The 17,179-nt window shown below is 48.6% G+C and overlaps 8 protein-coding genes across 8 annotated transcripts; 4 read left to right on the forward strand and 4 right to left on the reverse strand.

Annotated features, from left to right (window-relative positions):
- Positions 1-2,962: 2,962 nt before the first annotated feature.
- Positions 2,963-4,356, reverse strand: BO82DRAFT_400188 (uncharacterized protein; the record flags this gene model as incomplete). The annotated part of the gene is made up of 3 exons (XM_025639163.1): positions 2,963-3,967; positions 4,035-4,223; positions 4,282-4,356. 3 exons carry the CDS (start codon positions 4,354-4,356, stop codon positions 2,963-2,965), a joined length of 1,269 nt encoding a protein of 422 aa, XP_025493988.1.
- An 854-nt stretch (positions 4,357-5,210) lies between these two features.
- On the forward strand, positions 5,211-5,897 carry BO82DRAFT_278497 (oxidase ustYa family protein; the record flags this gene model as incomplete). Its single annotated transcript, XM_025631225.1, has 3 exons — positions 5,211-5,325; positions 5,386-5,519; positions 5,589-5,897. The coding sequence occupies 3 exons, from the start codon at positions 5,211-5,213 to the stop codon at positions 5,895-5,897; spliced, it is 558 nt and encodes a 185-aa protein (XP_025493989.1).
- A 547-nt stretch (positions 5,898-6,444) lies between these two features.
- Positions 6,445-7,149, forward strand: BO82DRAFT_400190 (oxidase ustYa family protein; the record flags this gene model as incomplete). The annotated part of the gene is made up of 4 exons (XM_025639164.1): positions 6,445-6,702; positions 6,758-6,848; positions 6,904-6,940; positions 6,993-7,149. 4 exons carry the CDS (start codon positions 6,445-6,447, stop codon positions 7,147-7,149), a joined length of 543 nt encoding a protein of 180 aa, XP_025493990.1.
- Positions 7,150-7,156: 7 nt separating this feature from the next.
- Positions 7,157-8,389, reverse strand: BO82DRAFT_352533 (oxidase ustYa family protein). Its single transcript, XM_025634719.1, has 4 exons — positions 8,053-8,389; positions 7,869-7,997; positions 7,690-7,808; positions 7,157-7,636 (listed from the first exon to the last, which is right to left on the reverse strand). Exons 1-4 carry the CDS (start codon positions 8,123-8,125, stop codon positions 7,286-7,288), a joined length of 672 nt encoding a protein of 223 aa, XP_025493991.1. The 5' UTR covers positions 8,126-8,389; the 3' UTR covers positions 7,157-7,285.
- Positions 8,390-8,845: 456 nt separating this feature from the next.
- On the forward strand, positions 8,846-10,129 carry BO82DRAFT_430608 (uncharacterized protein; the record flags this gene model as incomplete). The annotated part of the gene is made up of 5 exons (XM_025640629.1): positions 8,846-9,262; positions 9,336-9,497; positions 9,569-9,650; positions 9,736-9,899; positions 9,966-10,129. The coding sequence occupies exons 1-5, from the start codon at positions 8,998-9,000 to the stop codon at positions 10,127-10,129; spliced, it is 837 nt and encodes a 278-aa protein (XP_025493992.1). The 5' UTR covers positions 8,846-8,997.
- Positions 10,130-10,906: 777 nt separating this feature from the next.
- BO82DRAFT_430609 (uncharacterized protein) lies at positions 10,907-11,656 on the forward strand (the record flags this gene model as incomplete). The annotated part of the gene is made up of 1 exon (XM_025640630.1): positions 10,907-11,656. The coding sequence occupies one exon, from the start codon at positions 10,907-10,909 to the stop codon at positions 11,654-11,656; it is 750 nt and encodes a 249-aa protein (XP_025493993.1).
- A 513-nt stretch (positions 11,657-12,169) lies between these two features.
- On the reverse strand, positions 12,170-12,450 carry BO82DRAFT_278742 (uncharacterized protein; the record flags this gene model as incomplete). The annotated part of the gene is made up of 2 exons (XM_025631234.1): positions 12,170-12,306; positions 12,366-12,450. Coding segments are annotated over 2 exons (222 nt in total), but the record flags the coding sequence as incomplete, so codon positions are not given.
- Positions 12,451-15,211: 2,761 nt separating this feature from the next.
- Positions 15,212-16,592, reverse strand: BO82DRAFT_410970 (questin oxidase family protein; the record flags this gene model as incomplete). The annotated part of the gene is made up of 3 exons (XM_025639781.1): positions 16,093-16,592; positions 15,548-16,036; positions 15,212-15,501 (listed from the first exon to the last, which is right to left on the reverse strand). Exons 1-3 carry the CDS (start codon positions 16,544-16,546, stop codon positions 15,212-15,214), a joined length of 1,233 nt encoding a protein of 410 aa, XP_025493995.1. The 5' UTR covers positions 16,547-16,592.
- Positions 16,593-17,179: the final 587 nt, after the last annotated feature.

Genomic DNA, 17,179 nt, shown 5'->3' on the forward strand with positions numbered 1-17,179 from the left:
GTCCAGATGATCTCACGCGCCGGGTCGACGACGACAGTGCCCTCTTCGTCGCGCTTGACCGGGGCACCCACAGCACCCAAAGAGGCGATCAAGAGGAGAACAAGAGTTCTAGTAAGCATATTGAAGGTTGACGAGGGGTAATATGGTTAAGGTTTTTGGAGGATGAAGTCAAGTCTAAGATGAATCCGCTTCACGGCCTTTTCAGGATGGATGACACTCTCCACCAAGGTGTGGCAAACACAAGGCTTTATATGTCCGGGCCTCAAGGGAATATGAGAATCATAGAGACATCACAACCTGGTAGGTATCAGAGCTTGCAGGCAAATGGGTGGCGGGCCCGAGGCTCGGAGATTCGGTTGAAGGAAGCTATTTGGCTCTACTGCAGGAGTGTGTGCCTTCCATATCGAACCTGGATCCGGTGCAGTCCTGGTATGAGTGAAGTACCTGATCTCGTCCCCTCATACTTTGCTCTCGTCCGTGATGTTTGGCGTGATTATCGACGGCCGCAGACAGTGTCGCGGCAATCACGAGCAATCCAGGCGGCGAGGTTAGCCCCCGACGACCGCACTATGTCAGTTTTCGTTACCGAGTAGATAGCTCTTTGATAATTCCCATGGGAAGTCCACTTCGTTCTGATGAGGGATTTTCATCTTCAAGCCCGCCGTGCCGCTGATAATGCAGTAGAGGTTTGTGACCGTCAGAAACATGTACTGTACGATCTGTATTACAAGAAGTCTTAGCCCATGAGTACAATACAGTACACTTCATGCATAAGTTACAGCCTACCCTTCTAACCTTATCTTTCGATGACACCACCTGCAACAATAATAAGCACTAGCCTAATTACAACAAGATCCTTCTGATGCGGGGTCGAACACTTAAACAAGCATGTCAGATACAAGAATAGTTGCACCAAACTCCATCTACCTTCTTTATGAAACCAGTGACGCACTTCCAACACCGCACTTCACAGTCTTCTGGACTTACCCTCCCACTAATCACGAATCAATCACTCAAACAAGATGACCAAGTGGAATGTACTAACTGCCACTGCAACGCAGCTAAGCCATCTTCTACAGAAGGGCTACACAATAAGTCACAATATTATCCAGGCCTATCTGGCACAGATCAACCAGTATAACCATACCGGCCTGCAGCTATATATGTTGATTTCTGTTAATCCTGCAACAGCCCTGGCCCAGGCCGCCGACTGCAACTGCGAGTAAGCTTAGGGTTGCATCTGCAGCCCGCTTTACAGAGTTTTAATTATTATTAAGAATACTATTATTATATTATATATGTTGGGACTCCATACCACTGCCGGGACTGTGGCCTTTTAGAATACCTACAGATATACTAATACAGCCATTATTAAATCTCTACTTAACTAGGAAATAATTATTTTAGCTAAAGTAAGTATAACAGAGTTCTGTGGTTTTAAAGTGATTTATATTACTATAGATTAGTCGGCTGTAAATAGCCAGACCTAGTTTTTCTATATTATAGGGGGGTTCCGCCCGGACAATATCTTTATTAGTTGCTTGGGGTCTGAAGGGTTTTTATTAAAATCAGCTGTAGATATTACAGCAGGCTTTATACTGCTGGCTCTAAGTACAGAGATTATAGGCTCTGTTTATATACTTGTTAATTATATAGAACTGTACTCTATTACTGTTATATAAAGCTCAGTTCTTTAAAGGAGGTCTTTTTTTAAGTAGGGACTTTAATAAAATAGGGGCTATAGTGTAGTATTTTGGGGACCTCGCACTGGTGGTATATACTTTAAATAAAGTAAAGTACAAACTGCTGGTGGAATAGACAGATGTATTAGTCGGCTTTATTAATCCTTTTATATAAAATACTTTTATATTTGTTACGGGACAGACCTGCAACACTTGCTGCATGTGACTGCAGCCTCTTTATCTTCCCACCGGACCTCTGTAATCTTTCTGTTTTCTAACTATTCCTTCTTATTTGTACAGCATGCTTAGGTTAGAACTAATCTAAGTTCATCCCATAACAATATTTTAGGAGTTACCAGACCTAGATATAGAGCAGTAAATTATAGATTATATTTTTATTCAATTTAATATACTGTCTACTAATGCTCTATAGTTAAATAGCTATAAGTAAATAAGATTATAGATTATATAGTAAAAAGGCTGTATTATCTACCCGGTAGAGTTGCCGACTATAAAAAGGCTGTACTATAAAAATTAGAGTATAAACTACTCTGTTATATATAAAAGAATCTGCTGTAGAATTTTCGTATATAGAACTAATATCAAACAGCCTATAAGTTTCTAAAGCTATTTAAAATATTCTGCTTTATACTAGAGGAGCCAAAAGTATAATCAGTTTTAGAACTGATTAAATAGGATAAGAATTATACCTTAATTGTAATACTGCTATATAAAAAGACTAACAGACCTGGTACCTTAACTGATACTAAAGCTAATATATTATAGTATATACTGATTAAACTGACTTACTGGAGATACTAAGATTGTTTATAAATAATAAAAAAGCTGCTGCAGTAAAGATTTATACTTAATAACTTGTAGGGCTAGAAGGTATTAATATAATATTTAGTAAGTATAGTATTAATATTATTATTAGACTGGGAGACTGTGCTATCTGTGCAGTTACTGCTTTTGTAGGATATTCTACCAGTATGATCTCTTTCGGGCGCTTAAAAGGGCCAGGTGGGCTGGGTCAGCCTTAAGAATTAATATTAATAAGCTGTACTAAAGGGGAACAAAAGCTTCTACAGTTTATATATCAGTGGAAAAAGATAGCAGGAGGCTGGGAGGTTCTCCCTTTACTGGCTTGAGGGTTGTGGCTTCCCAGCTGTTGCGCCGCTGTCCACCATGATGTCAATTGATCAGCTAGACTACACAGTCAACATCTCAATTAAGGCCCGGCTGTACTTCATGCTCTTGATATTCCAAATCCAGAGCAGCTAAGCGCCCAAAGCAGGAACAACTACCAAACCCAAGCAAGAGATGGTTTGCCACTCGTCGACCAGAAACCATCGCGCCCACCAAAGTCGGGTTAGTAAGTTGTGTCCGTACTCGTCGGCTCTGCTCCACAAATGTAGAAGTACGGCATCGAGTATCAGGAAGCAAAATGTGAAAATCGCCATCGCCAACGATGTGCAGTGCGCTGCACGAGATCGGGTACCCTTCCCTTCTCTGAATGGCTGCCGGCGCAGACTCATCGTCCTCCGGAGGCACTCGATATGGGAGATCACAAGGACGACCCCGCTTCCGAGAGTCCACAAAAGTTGCAGCGCGTCGTGAGACTCGTTCCGATCGCGTAGCATCTCTCTCTCGCGGCCTACGGTAAAGGCGAATGCAGCTACGCCGAGGACGTAAGCCACCCACGGAGACGACCTGTCTTGACTGGGTCGGGGTCGCAAGGACTGAAGAGCAAAGGATACAACGGCTGCATTCCGGCACGCTCGTAGTATGATATTCAGGGTCCAAATCGTTTCACAGGCATACTGGTAACCGTGGCGGTTGATGTAAGTGAGGTTCGCCCAGGCGATCGCGGCGTCGAGGCAAACCAAGCAGATTACCAAGACGAACAGTCTGGATCGGTGCACTTCCATCGACGGTCGACCCTTAAAATGGTTGATTGCGACCGCAACGCTCAGGCACAAGCTGGTCAGAAAGCAGAAGGCCATGAAATGCCATTTTCCCACTTGTATAGCGGGAAGATGGCCATACGCGGAATGCAAGCGCATGACAGCGCTAAAAGTGGACGCCGTGAAGCCAATTGCTTCGACGCAGTATGAGCCAGACCCCGTGAGAGGAAAATAGATGGTGCTAGGGTACTGTGAGATGTGTACAGCCTCCGTCAGGATTGGGTGCTTTGCGTCTTCTAAACGGCCGATGAAGGCGCCGTAGCTTTCTGGGCGGCATGCGCCAGCTTCGATTGCTTTGCTATCACAGACATAGTGCATCTATTAGCGGTTAGTTATGGGTCAATACTGATTCATGGCTCGCACCACTCGCCTTTCCGTTGATGACTCTGCCGCCCAACTGTCCGTCAATCTTGCGGAAAATAGCAACGCTGACGATAGGATCTTTCTCTGCGGTCACCAGGTTGGCAAAGTTGAGAGATATGGCAGACCGCGAATACGCCCCGGATGCCAAGGTGCCTGGCGAAAGGCTGGCGGGACCGAAGGCCTCCACACACTGTCTCCAGTGCGATTGATTCTAGTATAGTTAGCAATCATGCCGTCGAGAGCCCCGGGACTGCTAGTCATGAGAGTACCAGTTGATACCGCTGTGCCATAGCACCACTAGCAATGTGGAGAATCAAGGAGAGCCAGAATGTGAGGTGATGCATGGTTGTCTTCTGCTCAGCACGCTGCGATGGCTTGGGGTATCCCACGTTGGTTCAATCTCATATACCTTTTACAAGATTTCCTTGCAATTGCAACGTCCGAATCCGTGTCTACATGCAAGCCTCGGTTGGTGTTCAGCAGTATTGAGCAAGCTGTTACCTGCATCTGTGACGGTCACGTAGTCGGTCTGGATCAGCCGCGCGGTCTACAGTATTACAACGAGACGGGACGTGACTGATACATACAAGTATTGTGTTTCTTCGTTCTGACGTGATCTACTGGCTTTGTAAAGAAACACTTTATCAGTAGACCCTGATTGGAGCTCTCCTTAGTGGTTTCAGGGTCCGGGTTATGCATCGGATTCCGTCGGCACAGGATTGATCGACGCAGCCTAACTCCGAGCCGTCCGAGGAGTCTATGCGTCATTTGTGAGTGTATGTACCTCACGATACTTCAGTTAGCCCTAATGTCAAGATGAACACAGGGTCTTTCGTTCTCCCCGCTTACTGCTCATTCTCGACGACCACTTCATCCTCCATCCCCCTTTCTCCTCAAGATCATGTCGAAACAATGCCAACGATATTCCCAAGTCCCCTCCGAGGACTCGGACCTGGGCGATGAGACCTCAATTCCCATATCCGGCTGGCGGGCGAAACTTCGCTATCGCGGCTGGATCTGTCTGGTTTTGCCCCTCGTTCTTTTTTTGACGTCTCTTGTGAATCTGTTTGTAGCGGCCAAGTATCGTGTCAACGATCGGACATGCGCGCAGCATATGAATGCTGTTTGTAAGGATATGCTCCGGTGTTGAAACGAATGTGACTGATTGACTAACGCTGGACACGTACCAGCACCTGCCATGGAGGCCGTCGAGTATGAATGGAAGACGTTCGAGAATGACTTCTTCCACCAGTCCGTCTATCGCGGTCCTCCTTCTGTCGAGCTGGAGAAGGCGTGGGATGAGCTCTGGGATTGTAGGTCTCCACAATCTTTCTTTGCCAAGCATTTTGACACAGGTCCTAACAAATCTCCAGACGGCGCTTTCAGCGTTCCGCACGAGATGCTACCCAAACTCAACAAGTCCACCACGGGGTGGCGCGAGATATCGCACGAGCGAGGCGGCGGTGTGGCTGGCCTGCTGGAGGGGTTCCATCAGATTCACTGCTTGGTAGGTGTTTGACTCCAGCGATTTGGTCAGAAACGGCGGCTAACGAGTTGGTGTTCCTACACCACGTAGAATCTGATCCGTCAATACACATACCGCGACCAGTGGGATTATAGCGCTCTTCCGTCCTTTGACGGGACCCCTCAGCTGGTGCGGCACCATGTGGATCACTGCATCGAGACCCTGCGCATCAATCTCATGTGCACGGCTGACGTGACCCCATACCTGATCCAGCTCAATCCCAATCGAAAGCTTGGGGAAGATCCGAACTTCAATACGCTGCACAAGTGCCGGAAATGGGATAGGTTGGTGGATTGGGCCAAGCAGCATGAGGTTTTCAGAACAGTGGATCCCGCGTCTGCGCATGACGGTCATTCCTGATGTGTTCCCAGCATAGGTACCACGGTAGATAGTTCACGCTGGGGTTTGATAGTGATTTCAGTATGAATATTTACATTGGGTAAATTGAGCAGTCTGGACATCAGGTGACTGAAAGAGCCATCACCTAGCCGACGAGATAGCCAATTGAAAAGTTTGGAATAACAGCAAAAGGCGCAAGTTGTATTCTGAGTGGTAGATGTTGATACCGACATTGACATAGGGGTTTTGAGTAGGCTGTAGTCACGGTCAGGGCCAGTCTTACTGCAGTTGGCCATAAATAGCGGCGGTATCCGGTGCAAACTGAAACATATCTTTCAATCTGCGTGTCCCAAATATTGACCCCAACCCGCAAAGCCTTTGATCCCACCTCGCCATGCACCTCAAAACTCCTTCTTGGCTCAACCCACCCCACGTGTCCCCAGCACAATGGGCATTCCACTTGGCATTCTTTCTATTCTGCATCCTATGTGGCACTTGGATGGCGTCAACTCGACTTCCCTGTCTGCTCCCCACAGCCCGAGTCAGCAGTCAACGAGCGACTCTCGAGATGCCCGTGTACGGAGAGGACGAGTACGAATTCACTCGTTTCGTGGGTCATCCCGATACCCCCAGCCCCTTCAGAGGGCCACCTTCTCCCGCCGTCGACGAAATGTGGAACAGTCTGTGGGCCGACAATATGCTGATCTCCGAGCGGGAGTATGCGCTCTCCCAGCCCCGGGACCGCCAGGCGGGGGTGTACGGTGTCTCGTCAACGAGCCAGGGCTTTTTCGCGACTTTCGAGTCGACCCATCAGTTACATTGCTTGGTTGGTTACCTCGCTCAAATGGCCCAGATGCTGGCATCGCCCTGATTCCAGCTAGTATAACCTCTTTCGGGCGTCGTATGTGGACTATTATAAACCAGAAAGAAAGTTCCTGCTCCACAACCCGGAGAAGTATCACGCCCGTCTGGGTGAGTGTTTTCCCGGCAATTTGTACTGGGTGCGTTGGGCTGACGACGGACTCAGACCACTGTACGGAAATACTGAGGCAGAAGCTTATGTGGTATGTGTTGTCCTTCACCGGTCGTGATCCGCTCTATCTAACCCAGCGACAGTGATGCCGATGCGAGTATCGTGACGTACGCATGGGGGAATGATACCGAGAGCTACGAGGCGGACTTTAGTGTGTTGCATCAGTGTAGAAACTATGAGACGCTGCTGGATTGGAGTCGGAAACATTCTGCTACAGGAGCCGTGTTTACGAGGGACTAGAAGGTTTTGGGAATGAGGATATTGATTGCGTGACAAAAACCATGTGACTAGTGAAAAGATCGTGGCGAAGGGTGTACTCTAGCATTCAGTCTGACATCCGACATGAGCACTACTTTCTGCAACCTTCTCCTGTCAGTTAGTCCTCATCAATGTAGACAATATGGCCCGGACGAGGCAACGTCTCCGGGTCAAAGTCCTTCCCGTCGACGGGTCCGAGATGGGGATGCACCACACGCCCGGCAGCGCCGATGGAGTGCTCCTTCGTCCAGGCGAAGATGTCGTCCCAGTTCCGGCAGGTGCGGGTGGTTTGAAAGACCGGCCACGGGAAGGGATAGCCCTCGACCCAGCGAACGGGCATCAGACTCAGATCTGCGTGGCATTGGATACTGTGTCGCAGAATATCGAGGCAGTGGCCCAGATGGTACTCGGGCGTCGGATCCTCCTGGAGTTTGATCTCACGGCCCAGGATCTTGCGGCGGAACCAATTCTAGATTGATATAATTAGCAGTCGCTTGACGTGGCCAACGCAGACATTCTCACCAAGCAGTGCAGCTCATGATACACTTCCAGCCCAGCAAGATACCCTGATCCGTCCTCCAAGCGCACGGACGTTTGGTTGATGCGATCAAGGTCTGCCTTGTCGACCTTGATCCATCCGTCTGGAGAACTGGTGTTAACGAGGTTGGTTCAGAGCGGTTCTCGCCCAAGAATGAACGTACATGGCCCATCTTGACTGATCTCACGCCATAGTCGATCGGCCTCCGGGGTATCTTGGGCGTACGGAGAAGTCTGTCCGATCCCAACATCAATAATTTCGACTTCATGATTCAGGACCCGTTGCAATTGCGCTATATGATACTCAATCAGTCTGGCACCCCGACCCGTCACGCCTGGGAGACGTACGAATGACGAAGTCAATCTCCGGTGTTTTGCCATTTCTGTGCTTGTAGATCAATGCAAAGAAGCCGAGATTCATCGCGAGAAACACTATGTTGATAAGTGTAAAGGCTGCTCCCCGCAGCCTTTTGCGTTGGGGGGAATGCCCCTCGGATGTGCCCAGGACGTCTGCAGCATCCTCGGTGGATGGCGCCCGGTGATAATCAGTTTTGGTGAAAGGGCGAGCAATGGACATCTGTTTGAGTGACATGTTTAATTGTGCGGTGGTTGGCTTTCCTTGAGCATGGACTTTGCCAGAGAAGAAAGCTCGAATAGATACAATGCACACAGGTACAGGCTGTCACTGTGCGTGGTGAGTATTTCCCCTCCCTGCTCGCCGGGGGCAACAGGGGGAGGCTATCGACTACCCTCACTCCTGCACGCAAATCGACCCCGCACGTTGTGCTTGCTAGAGATAACAAGCTTCGTCAAAAGCCTTGTTTTACTGTGTCTGACACCATGCATGTCCGAGCCTGCATAATACCCTGCATTAAGCATCCTGTATTTCTCTGTCAGAAGAATTGTTCCCGGCGGTGGTATTATTACCGTCTTCTCACATCGGGGTAATACTTTAAACACGGGACAGGAACCTGCAAAACAGATTCTAACTCCACTGCAATGCAACCCTGCTTCGTTGTCATGGCATTTACCCGAAGGAGTAACCGCCCAAGGGCTCGATTTACGTCTTGAAGTTTTGCTGTGCGAGAACGACACATCGGCTCTACTTCCCCGTTCCGGTCCCGAGTCCAAGTGAAGCGGAAACGAGAAGACCCTCTCCCCACAGCCTATGATACTGGGTGTCTCTCACAACTTTCAATCGTGCCTTTCTGCATTGCACGCCAGTGCAGAACTGAACATCTCCCACTACCCAGAAGCTTACAAAGGTTGAATTGTGCAGGATCAGCTACCAAGATGATGGGACTCCAACATTTACTTGGTTGGCGACGTACGCAGCCCAGCCGAATGATCATTCCTACGAGCGATGAAGACGGCGAGGAGGAACTCTTCCTTCCTTCTGAGCCCCACAAGAAGAGACGTTTCGAAGAGACAAGACCCGAAGCGCTGCCATGGATGATTTCGACTTTCACACTGGGCGCATGCCTCCTCGTCCTCCTTCTGCTCGCGTATCCGGCGTCCGGTGGTCAGAGCTACGAGGTTGGATACGCGACCGAGATGCGTGAGTTCCTGCCCATCAAGTGCACTTTAAACACAACATATCTGGTTGGGCTGGCCGCTGACTCAATCCGTAGAGGCTGCCATACCGCAGATCGAGCTGGAACGAGTCCGATTCTGGGGCGGGATCAAAGCCGATGAGAATGGCACGTTCTACATGCATTTCAACCCCGCCGATAAGGTGCGATACGTTGGGAAGCCCACGCGCGAGCTGGATGCGGCCTGGGATCGTTTGGCTGGTGAGTCGGGCCTTTGACACGGAAATATAGGTGATAAAGTTGAAAGTACTGACTTCTCCGCCACTGTGCAGGACAGTTCATTCCTCTCACGCAAGAGGAATCTGAGAGTGTGGAGGGAGATATATCGGAGCACGATGGCATCTACTTGGCTGCGTGAGCAGAGTTCCATACTTTCCCGGGTAGCAGAGCACCTTGTTTGCTGACGATTGATTGCCCTGAAAAAAGCACGGCCGTTCAGCATAGTCTTCACTGCTTGGTGGGCCATGCAAACCCCCTTGTTCCCCACCAGCTTGCCAATGATTGACACCCTCCAGAACTACCTACGGCAAGCTATCTACGATGATTACTATCCTTCCATTCATGAGATTCGTCCGCATATCCCCGAATACTGGTTGCACGTGGGTAAGTTACCCGCGTCGAGCTTTGAGTGCAGGGGAAAAGTTGAAGCTAAGCAGTCGGTCGAACTAGACCATTGCATCGAGACTTTGCGACAAGAGATTCAGTGCGCAGGGGATCTAACCCCGGTGCCTAAGGTGTGGAATGAACATGCGGGGCAACTGTTAGCTGATATTGAGGCCACGCACACCTGTCGCAAGTTTGAGCGGATTCTCGAATGGACGGAGAATCGTTAGATCGCAACAGAATAATAATGCGAAACCAATTGGATGAAAAATCTCACTGGTAAATCATGCACAAACAATTACTGCGTGCAAGATAGAGCAAACCTCTCTTCGAATAAACAGTATACCGCCAAACAAAGCTTGCTATGAGCCCTCGCAATGAGCCCTCGCAGCAGTTTTGTCAGCTCGCATGAATGACCATCTATTGAGATATACCATCAGTTCAGACGAGTCTATAAGCCGATATTTGTCAGAGAGTCTATGTTAATGTCACTCGGACTCCGATCGAAGTGATCGCCTCACAACTGTGGGGCGTCAATGTGGTATCTTTCGTACGGGGTAAGACGTTAAAGTGTGACGGTTACATTACCACTTGTATGTGACATGCGGTAAGATAGTACAGGTACAGTTCATACAGTACACCGCATCCTCAAATTACCATGTGAGAATCGTACCAGGCTCTCATGCATGGATGGATGCAGAGTCGGACTGAATTCAGGCTTCCACAAGGTAAACTCGAAATCAGGATTGCGATTGACAGCACAGAGAGAGATATGATAGGTGATTGATTCTGCAGAACTGCCGTGTCCAAGGTAATCATACTCGGCAGCCTGCGGGGGAAAAGGTTCTTGGGTGTCGGGCCCTCCAACGCGTGAGAACGTTGGACGTCCCCTAAAGCACGGAGTGATTCTGTCTTGTGTGCTGCATCTGTCGTCCAGGCCTATTCCCATACTCCCTGCTTGAGCTCTGTCCACAAGCATCTATCGTCAGTACAGTCAGATCGCAGTCATGGTACGCCCGCAGAAAGAAGAGGCAAACGAGCGCATGTCTGATGCCGTGACTGAAAGCCTACTCGATGGCCACTCAAGAACGAGTCGTTACTACAATTTAGAAAGAAATTCCTGCTGGGGATTTTCTTGTGGACAGCAACTGTGTAGGGCCCTGCACCTAATCCTTCTATCAACTTTGATCGCCTTCCTCATCGCCTATATTGTCATTCTTCAACACGACCACCTTGTCCACCAGCTCCGCGCCCCGGGCCCAGTTCTCTCCCCTCCACAGCTTTCCTCGTCGACCTTACCCCATACTGGGCACTTACCAAGGCCATCCGCACACTGGACCGACTGCGGCAGTTCCCCCGAGGAAGCCATCTCCAAGGGCTGTCGCTACGACGTGATTCTCGTCGCCTGGGTACCAGCGGACTGCTTCGACGAGGAGCTGATGGAGAGCTACCTCGCTGAGGTCGAGTATCCCTTTTGGCTCGACCGCGCGATGCAGCAACCAACAACTCTGACGGAGGTCCGCCGCGGCATTCACCCGGTGGTTTTCTCGAACCAGGAGTTCCACATGGCGCACTGCGCGTATTTCCTCGAGATGTCCATTCGCGGGTTCCGGCAGCGGCGCGTCTGGGATAACACCACGCTGGACATGGAGCACATGCGGCATTGCGCGCGCACCGTCCGTGACCATTGGCTGCCTGAGATGGGGTATTCGCCGCTTCATATGGTGTGGCATTCGTGCGGAAGACCGGAGGAGTGAGGGGAGTCGTGGTTGAAGGTTAGGCTGCGCTATATTGATATAGAGGATTGAGATTCAATGCCACTATGAGATGTTCTAAAGGATCAAATGAGTAACCCTATATACTGCTTGATAGTTGAGCGTAGATCGAAGTTGATATCTCGATAAACACCCATTCTCTGAGATTCGGCTTGATCTTTTAAGCGCATAGCCGAAGTATAAGAATATTTTGAGGTCCAGGCACAGTACGATTATTTTCACATCCTTCGCCATTTTCATTGCTTTTGCTTGTCCAGAAACGACTATCATCTGAACGTTGGGCGAGATATACGAACTTTCTTCACTAATACGGGGCAGTATTTCGTCGAGGAGAATTGCGATTCTGAGAGGTAAAAACCGCACGTGGTAGATACATGTCTCAACAACCTGCTCGTCTACATTCTCGCATTGTATTAATAGAGTGCTCGGAATAGTTGACATTGCATTCATAGAGACTCGAAGCTGCAGAGAAATTTGTCGGTGTGGAAACTCTGCCTATGTGCCGTCTTGCATCCAGTCTTCTGAAGCACTATCCGCAAAGGCCTTATATTGCTCATTCGCGTCCATCCAAACCCTAACTTCAGTACAAGTTGCAGATGACTTATAATACTTGTCCAGTATCTTGTTAAACTCTGCAATGCATTAGTCATGTTGCAGTGTAGCGATTAAGATAGAATAGATAAAGACATACTATGAAGTGAGACCGTGTCCAGTGGCTGCAAAGAGAAACGCGAGCCTTCTTCTAGGAAAAGGATCCCGCTTGAAGCCACGGCAGTAAGTCAGTTGGAAAATGTACAGGGAACAGCAGGGACATACCCTTCGGAATAGATATAACCTACGGATCTGCGGCTCCAGACTCTAACAATATAGTTTATAATCGTTTCGGAGCACCTCCTGCATCGATGATGTGTTTGGCCTGAAAGCTGGGTCATTTCCGTCTGGAAATAGAGCTACTCAAAGGCCATTGGACAAGTGGAGATATCATTTATAAGGGATAGATTCAGCGATTCTTGCATATACTAGGCCATTTTTCGCTGAATTTGGAATGTCATGTCCCTGGAGGGTCTATGGTGTTCCGATGATGATTCTCACCATATGTTGATCCGAGGTAGGGACATCCAGGTACAGGAGATTTAAGGAGTGTACAGCACAGATGTTTCTATGGAAGCTCCGCGGCGGCTGCGCTTTGATGGCTAAAATGAAGAAAGCGCATGTGAAAAACTTCCCATGAAGGAACGCACCGCAGCTTTGGTCATGAAATCTAAATCACAATACGCCATACATGAGTGATTCCCCAACGCCCAAATCCCCCCAACTGAGCATGCCCAGGTGGTTTGCCAAGACGATTACGAGGAATCATCAATACTGCGCTTCCGACTTGCTATTGACTTTGACTTGCCCGGCTCCCCGCCTGCTTGGCTAAACATGTGGCGCCTTGACTAAGTCTGGGCATATGGCGCAGGGCTACAGGATCCGGAAGGCACGATTTAACATGCGGTACACGGGGGACATAGACACGGTTTAAAAGGAGAGAAGCAACGCGGAAGCAAAGTCAAAACACCCACTTTACGCTGTGGTCTCAGTGTTCGAGCATCATCGGCATGGCTATGGATCTAAGAGTCGGACAAGTATCTGGTATTTTCGCGACCGGGGTGGATGTCGGTGAGCCCGCCTTTCTACCCAGTGCGTGACTCATCTACTGAAAGCTTTGCAGCATGAATCAGGTTAAGAGATGGCTAGAGGAGCGCTTTGTAGACAGTCAGAATTTGATATAGAGAATATAATCCTCTAAGAAGAGACTGTAGCTTCTCCTTTGCTTCTCTTAATTGTAACAATTCCTACCTCAAGAAAGGTACTCTCGGCCGTACAAATGGAGTCAAGCACTAAGTTGAATAGACAAACATGGAATTTGTCTCGTTGAGACATGGGAGGTGCTCAGAAACGGGAAAATCATTTACTCACATTGAGGAAAACTATCCAATGCCCTGGTCGGAACCCAACCCGCAAAAGCAGGACGATGACATGTTGATCAGCCACGTCTTCGGAGGGAGACCCGAGCTGTTGCATACCCCGGCAGCGATTTCCGAAATACCCCCGGAGTGAGACACTGTTGTTTTTCAGATGATGGAGGGAAGCGGTCTTAGATGCATGACGCAGGATCCACAATCCCCACAACTACCGTGACTAGGTTGCAAGCGTGGGGAGAGAAAAATCATGGGGAACCGGGGTACGAAGGCATGACGAGAGGCCTCCTGTATTGGCCTGTCCTCTCTCCCTAAATACATAACCTTCCAGTCCAGTCACCTCCAGTCCACACGTTCTATCTTCCAATTAAAATAATCTAACCACCTGAATATCATGATGACCACCCCCACCCACGTTAAGTCTTCAGCCACTCTCTGGCCTGACAACGTCCCAGAGGCCATCAAGTTGGCCCTTGAGAATTTCTTTTATCTTCTCGATGGCTATTCACCGGAGGCAGCCATCCAATGGAGCCAGGTGTACCAAGAAATGGCGAATTCCAGGCCTTTGGGGAAGTATTTAAAGGTCATGAGGGTAGGTAAAATATTGTCATCCAGCAATAGCTCTTGGGTTCATACCCAAAAAGAAAGATTTACGAGAGTTATCAGATGCTGACTATTGATTAAAGAGATTAGACAACACATTTTAAGGTTTTCGGCTTCTTTTCCAGGTCTTAAACACGTACCGAAGAAGGTGTACAGTAACGGAGGCGACATGATGGATTTGACAGTCCTTACCTCCTACGAAATCACATTCTCTAACAATCAAACCATATCAAGAGAGTCTATGGCCCTCCTAGAATTTGTGGAAGAAGGCGGTAGGCCCGTTCTCAAAACGAACAGGCTCATACTGGTGAGTGCATGTCAAAGTCTCGCAACGTGGAACTCGCTGATGAAATTAGGATCCGAATTCTTTGATGTCAAATCCTACCACTCTTTCTGAGAACAAGGTCCAATCTGCCGACGAACAGCATACCAACAAGCCCTCTGTTGTTCACACCGAGAAAGTTCATCTTGTTGAACAATATCGATATAGCAGGTAATCGGGCTTATACCAGTGATAAGATAGTCTTTGGAAGTATCATTAGGATCCCTTCTTCATCTGTTAATAGGTATATCATATTCTATACCACCTCCTGCATCTAAAACAGAGTATTCATCAGTCCTTTAGTCGAACGACAATTTCCAATCAATAGACATGTACCTGGAAAAGCTCAAACGGGCCTTTTATGAAAACCAAGAAGCCATAAATCGATTCTATTGCTTGAAGACGGAAAACCATGCGGCACTCTCACAGTGACAGAGCAACGGATAGTTGAAGGTCTAGTCCTTTTCAATGTTACTTCTACCTGGATAAAAATTTATAAAAGCAGGATTCAATAATCAGGTAAAATTCGAAACGCATGTCCAACACAAACAGGATCAAGGTGCAATTGATGAAGTCACAATTGATCGACTGGATGACAGTCACGCCGAACTACATTCTATCATGAAAGTGGTCAAATTGGGAAGAGAATCAAGCACCTCTCACCCAACGGTTCTTAGCGACAGGCTCCTTTTCAGTGGTATCGATAGCCATGTGAGCAATACGCAAGCAAATTGAACTAGCCAGAGGGAACCGGTCCTTGGTGATATTGATTCGTTGACAAAATTGCTCCCCATGCGCAATCCCTCGCAAGAACTTTGTGACATGAGAATCGTCATCCAGGTCATTGACCCTTTGAAAAAGATTCTCCCAGCCTTGCTCCGGGCGCTTGGGCCGGTAGTTAAGAATTTCGGATTCATCCAGGATAGGGGATCCGCGAGCTGCGTAAGAGATAATTGTCAAAACGTCCCTTCCATTCCAACAGACGTATCTTGTCTTCAGTAGATAACCAGCTTTGCTTGAGGAAGGATGCAAAGAAGACTGAGCAATTGAGGTTGTGGATCAGGAAAAAGTCAAGCTTGTACTCCTTGGGAGGCATTTGCGCGGCACCGCACATGAAGCCGTTGACATTGATCATTTCGGCTGTCTTCACACCGAGCTCGTCTGGTTGAACTCGCCACTGGCCAGCGATTTCCCAGAGAGCCTCTGGGGCCTGGGTAAGCGGAATGTCTTCGATCCAGCTTCCATCACCCCAGCAAGAGGCATCACGGATAGACTCTGTCGAACGCACCTGATTGAGCAACTCGATAAGTGGGGGAGATGGCCCGGTCAGGGCCGAAGCAACAGACTCTGTTCCGAGCATGACGATAGAAATCTCGTTTTTGTGAACTGCTGTCTGTCCCAATGCCTCAGCGAATATAGCAGGCTGGTTAAACTCAATCCCGTACCCGAGATGAATCAAAGGATGGAGAAAGCCTGATCCCGATATTAGCATTGTCAATTTCCTTTTCCATACCGACGAGTATACTTACTGGCAAACAGCCGAGTAAACATCAAATCTGCATTTTCCTTCTTAGAGAAAATATACTCGTTCAGAACATTTCCAAACCCTTTCTCTTTGATTTCGTCTTGGAAAAAGATCAAATAGTCGCGATAGAACTCCTCATTCCCCATACATTCTTTGAAGAATTGGGGATCGGCTAGGCGTTTGACGTTAACCGGCTTGAGCGGGAACTGAGCGCGCTGAATGGCCTTTTCTTGTTCGAAAGCTCGAGTGATCTGAGTGGGAGTCGCTCCTAGTGACAAGGATGCAAGGAGATAGTGGGTTATATGATTGTGGAACCCCCGATCGTTGAAGAAAGGGTGGTAACGATCATGGTTCTTCTGAAGAAATTGGTTGGTCGTTGCAAGGGACGCCGGGCTCAAAGGGACATGGAAGCTGCCCAGATTTGGGGGAGCAATGGAGATAACCGAAGAGGTCGCCATGACATGTGAATGGGAGTCGAAGACTTTGGAAAGTATTGAAGGCAAGACTAAAGTGATACTTGAGTTGGAACAAAAGGGCTTGCATCTCAGTGAGCGACGCCGCTGGCCATCTTAAAGAGCCTCTTGGGGTTGCTCTACTCGTCCTGCTCGGCCTCGGCCTCGGTGGTGGCAACCGATATCTAGAACATCGAGTGTCAGATACTAATTAGTGGAGCTTAAGCCCCGGACAGTTAGTCCGATGATCTTCGTCCCCACAAGATCAGACTCTACATCCGTAATATCCCCGCGACCCGTCGAGTCATTGGGCGATTCCCCCATAGTTGCATCTCTGGAACCACTCCACATTCCGCCCCCAGACCCACGGCGTCTGAGAAGACGCCTGGGAAACTTTACGGAGTAGTGTCTCCCGTTCTTGAGATGACGGCATGGCTTCCAACGTTGGTCGATCTTCACCCCGAGACAAGCCGGCTCTACGGACTGTGTAAATTCTCGGATCAATAGAGCCCGAATCGATACATTGATGCCGTGTATCCGAGAGAATCTACCGAGCAGATAGATGGACAGCATTGCAGGTGGCCAGGCAAATTCATAATAGAAGACGTATAAATATCACAGCGATTGCGACGCTTTAGA

Source organism: Aspergillus uvarum, assembly GCF_003184745.1.
Source record: "Aspergillus uvarum CBS 121591 unplaced genomic scaffold BO82scaffold_14, whole genome shotgun sequence".
In the NCBI taxonomy this organism is placed as follows: domain Eukaryota; kingdom Fungi; phylum Ascomycota; class Eurotiomycetes; order Eurotiales; family Aspergillaceae; genus Aspergillus; species Aspergillus uvarum.

Bases quoted from the DNA above. Each gene is read 5' to 3' on its own strand.
- BO82DRAFT_352533 (XM_025634719.1), bottom strand. From the start codon at position 8,125: ATGAATCTCGGCTTCTTTGCATTGATCTACAAGCACAGAAATGGCAAA. The intron at 7,809-7,868 runs GTACGTTCATTC...CCAGTTCTCCAG, and splicing joins GATCAGTCAAGATGGGCCAT to ACGGATGGATCAAGGTCGAC. The intron at 7,637-7,689 runs GTGAGAATGTCT...ATATCAATCTAG, and splicing joins ATCATGAGCTGCACTGCTTG to AATTGGTTCCGCCGCAAGAT.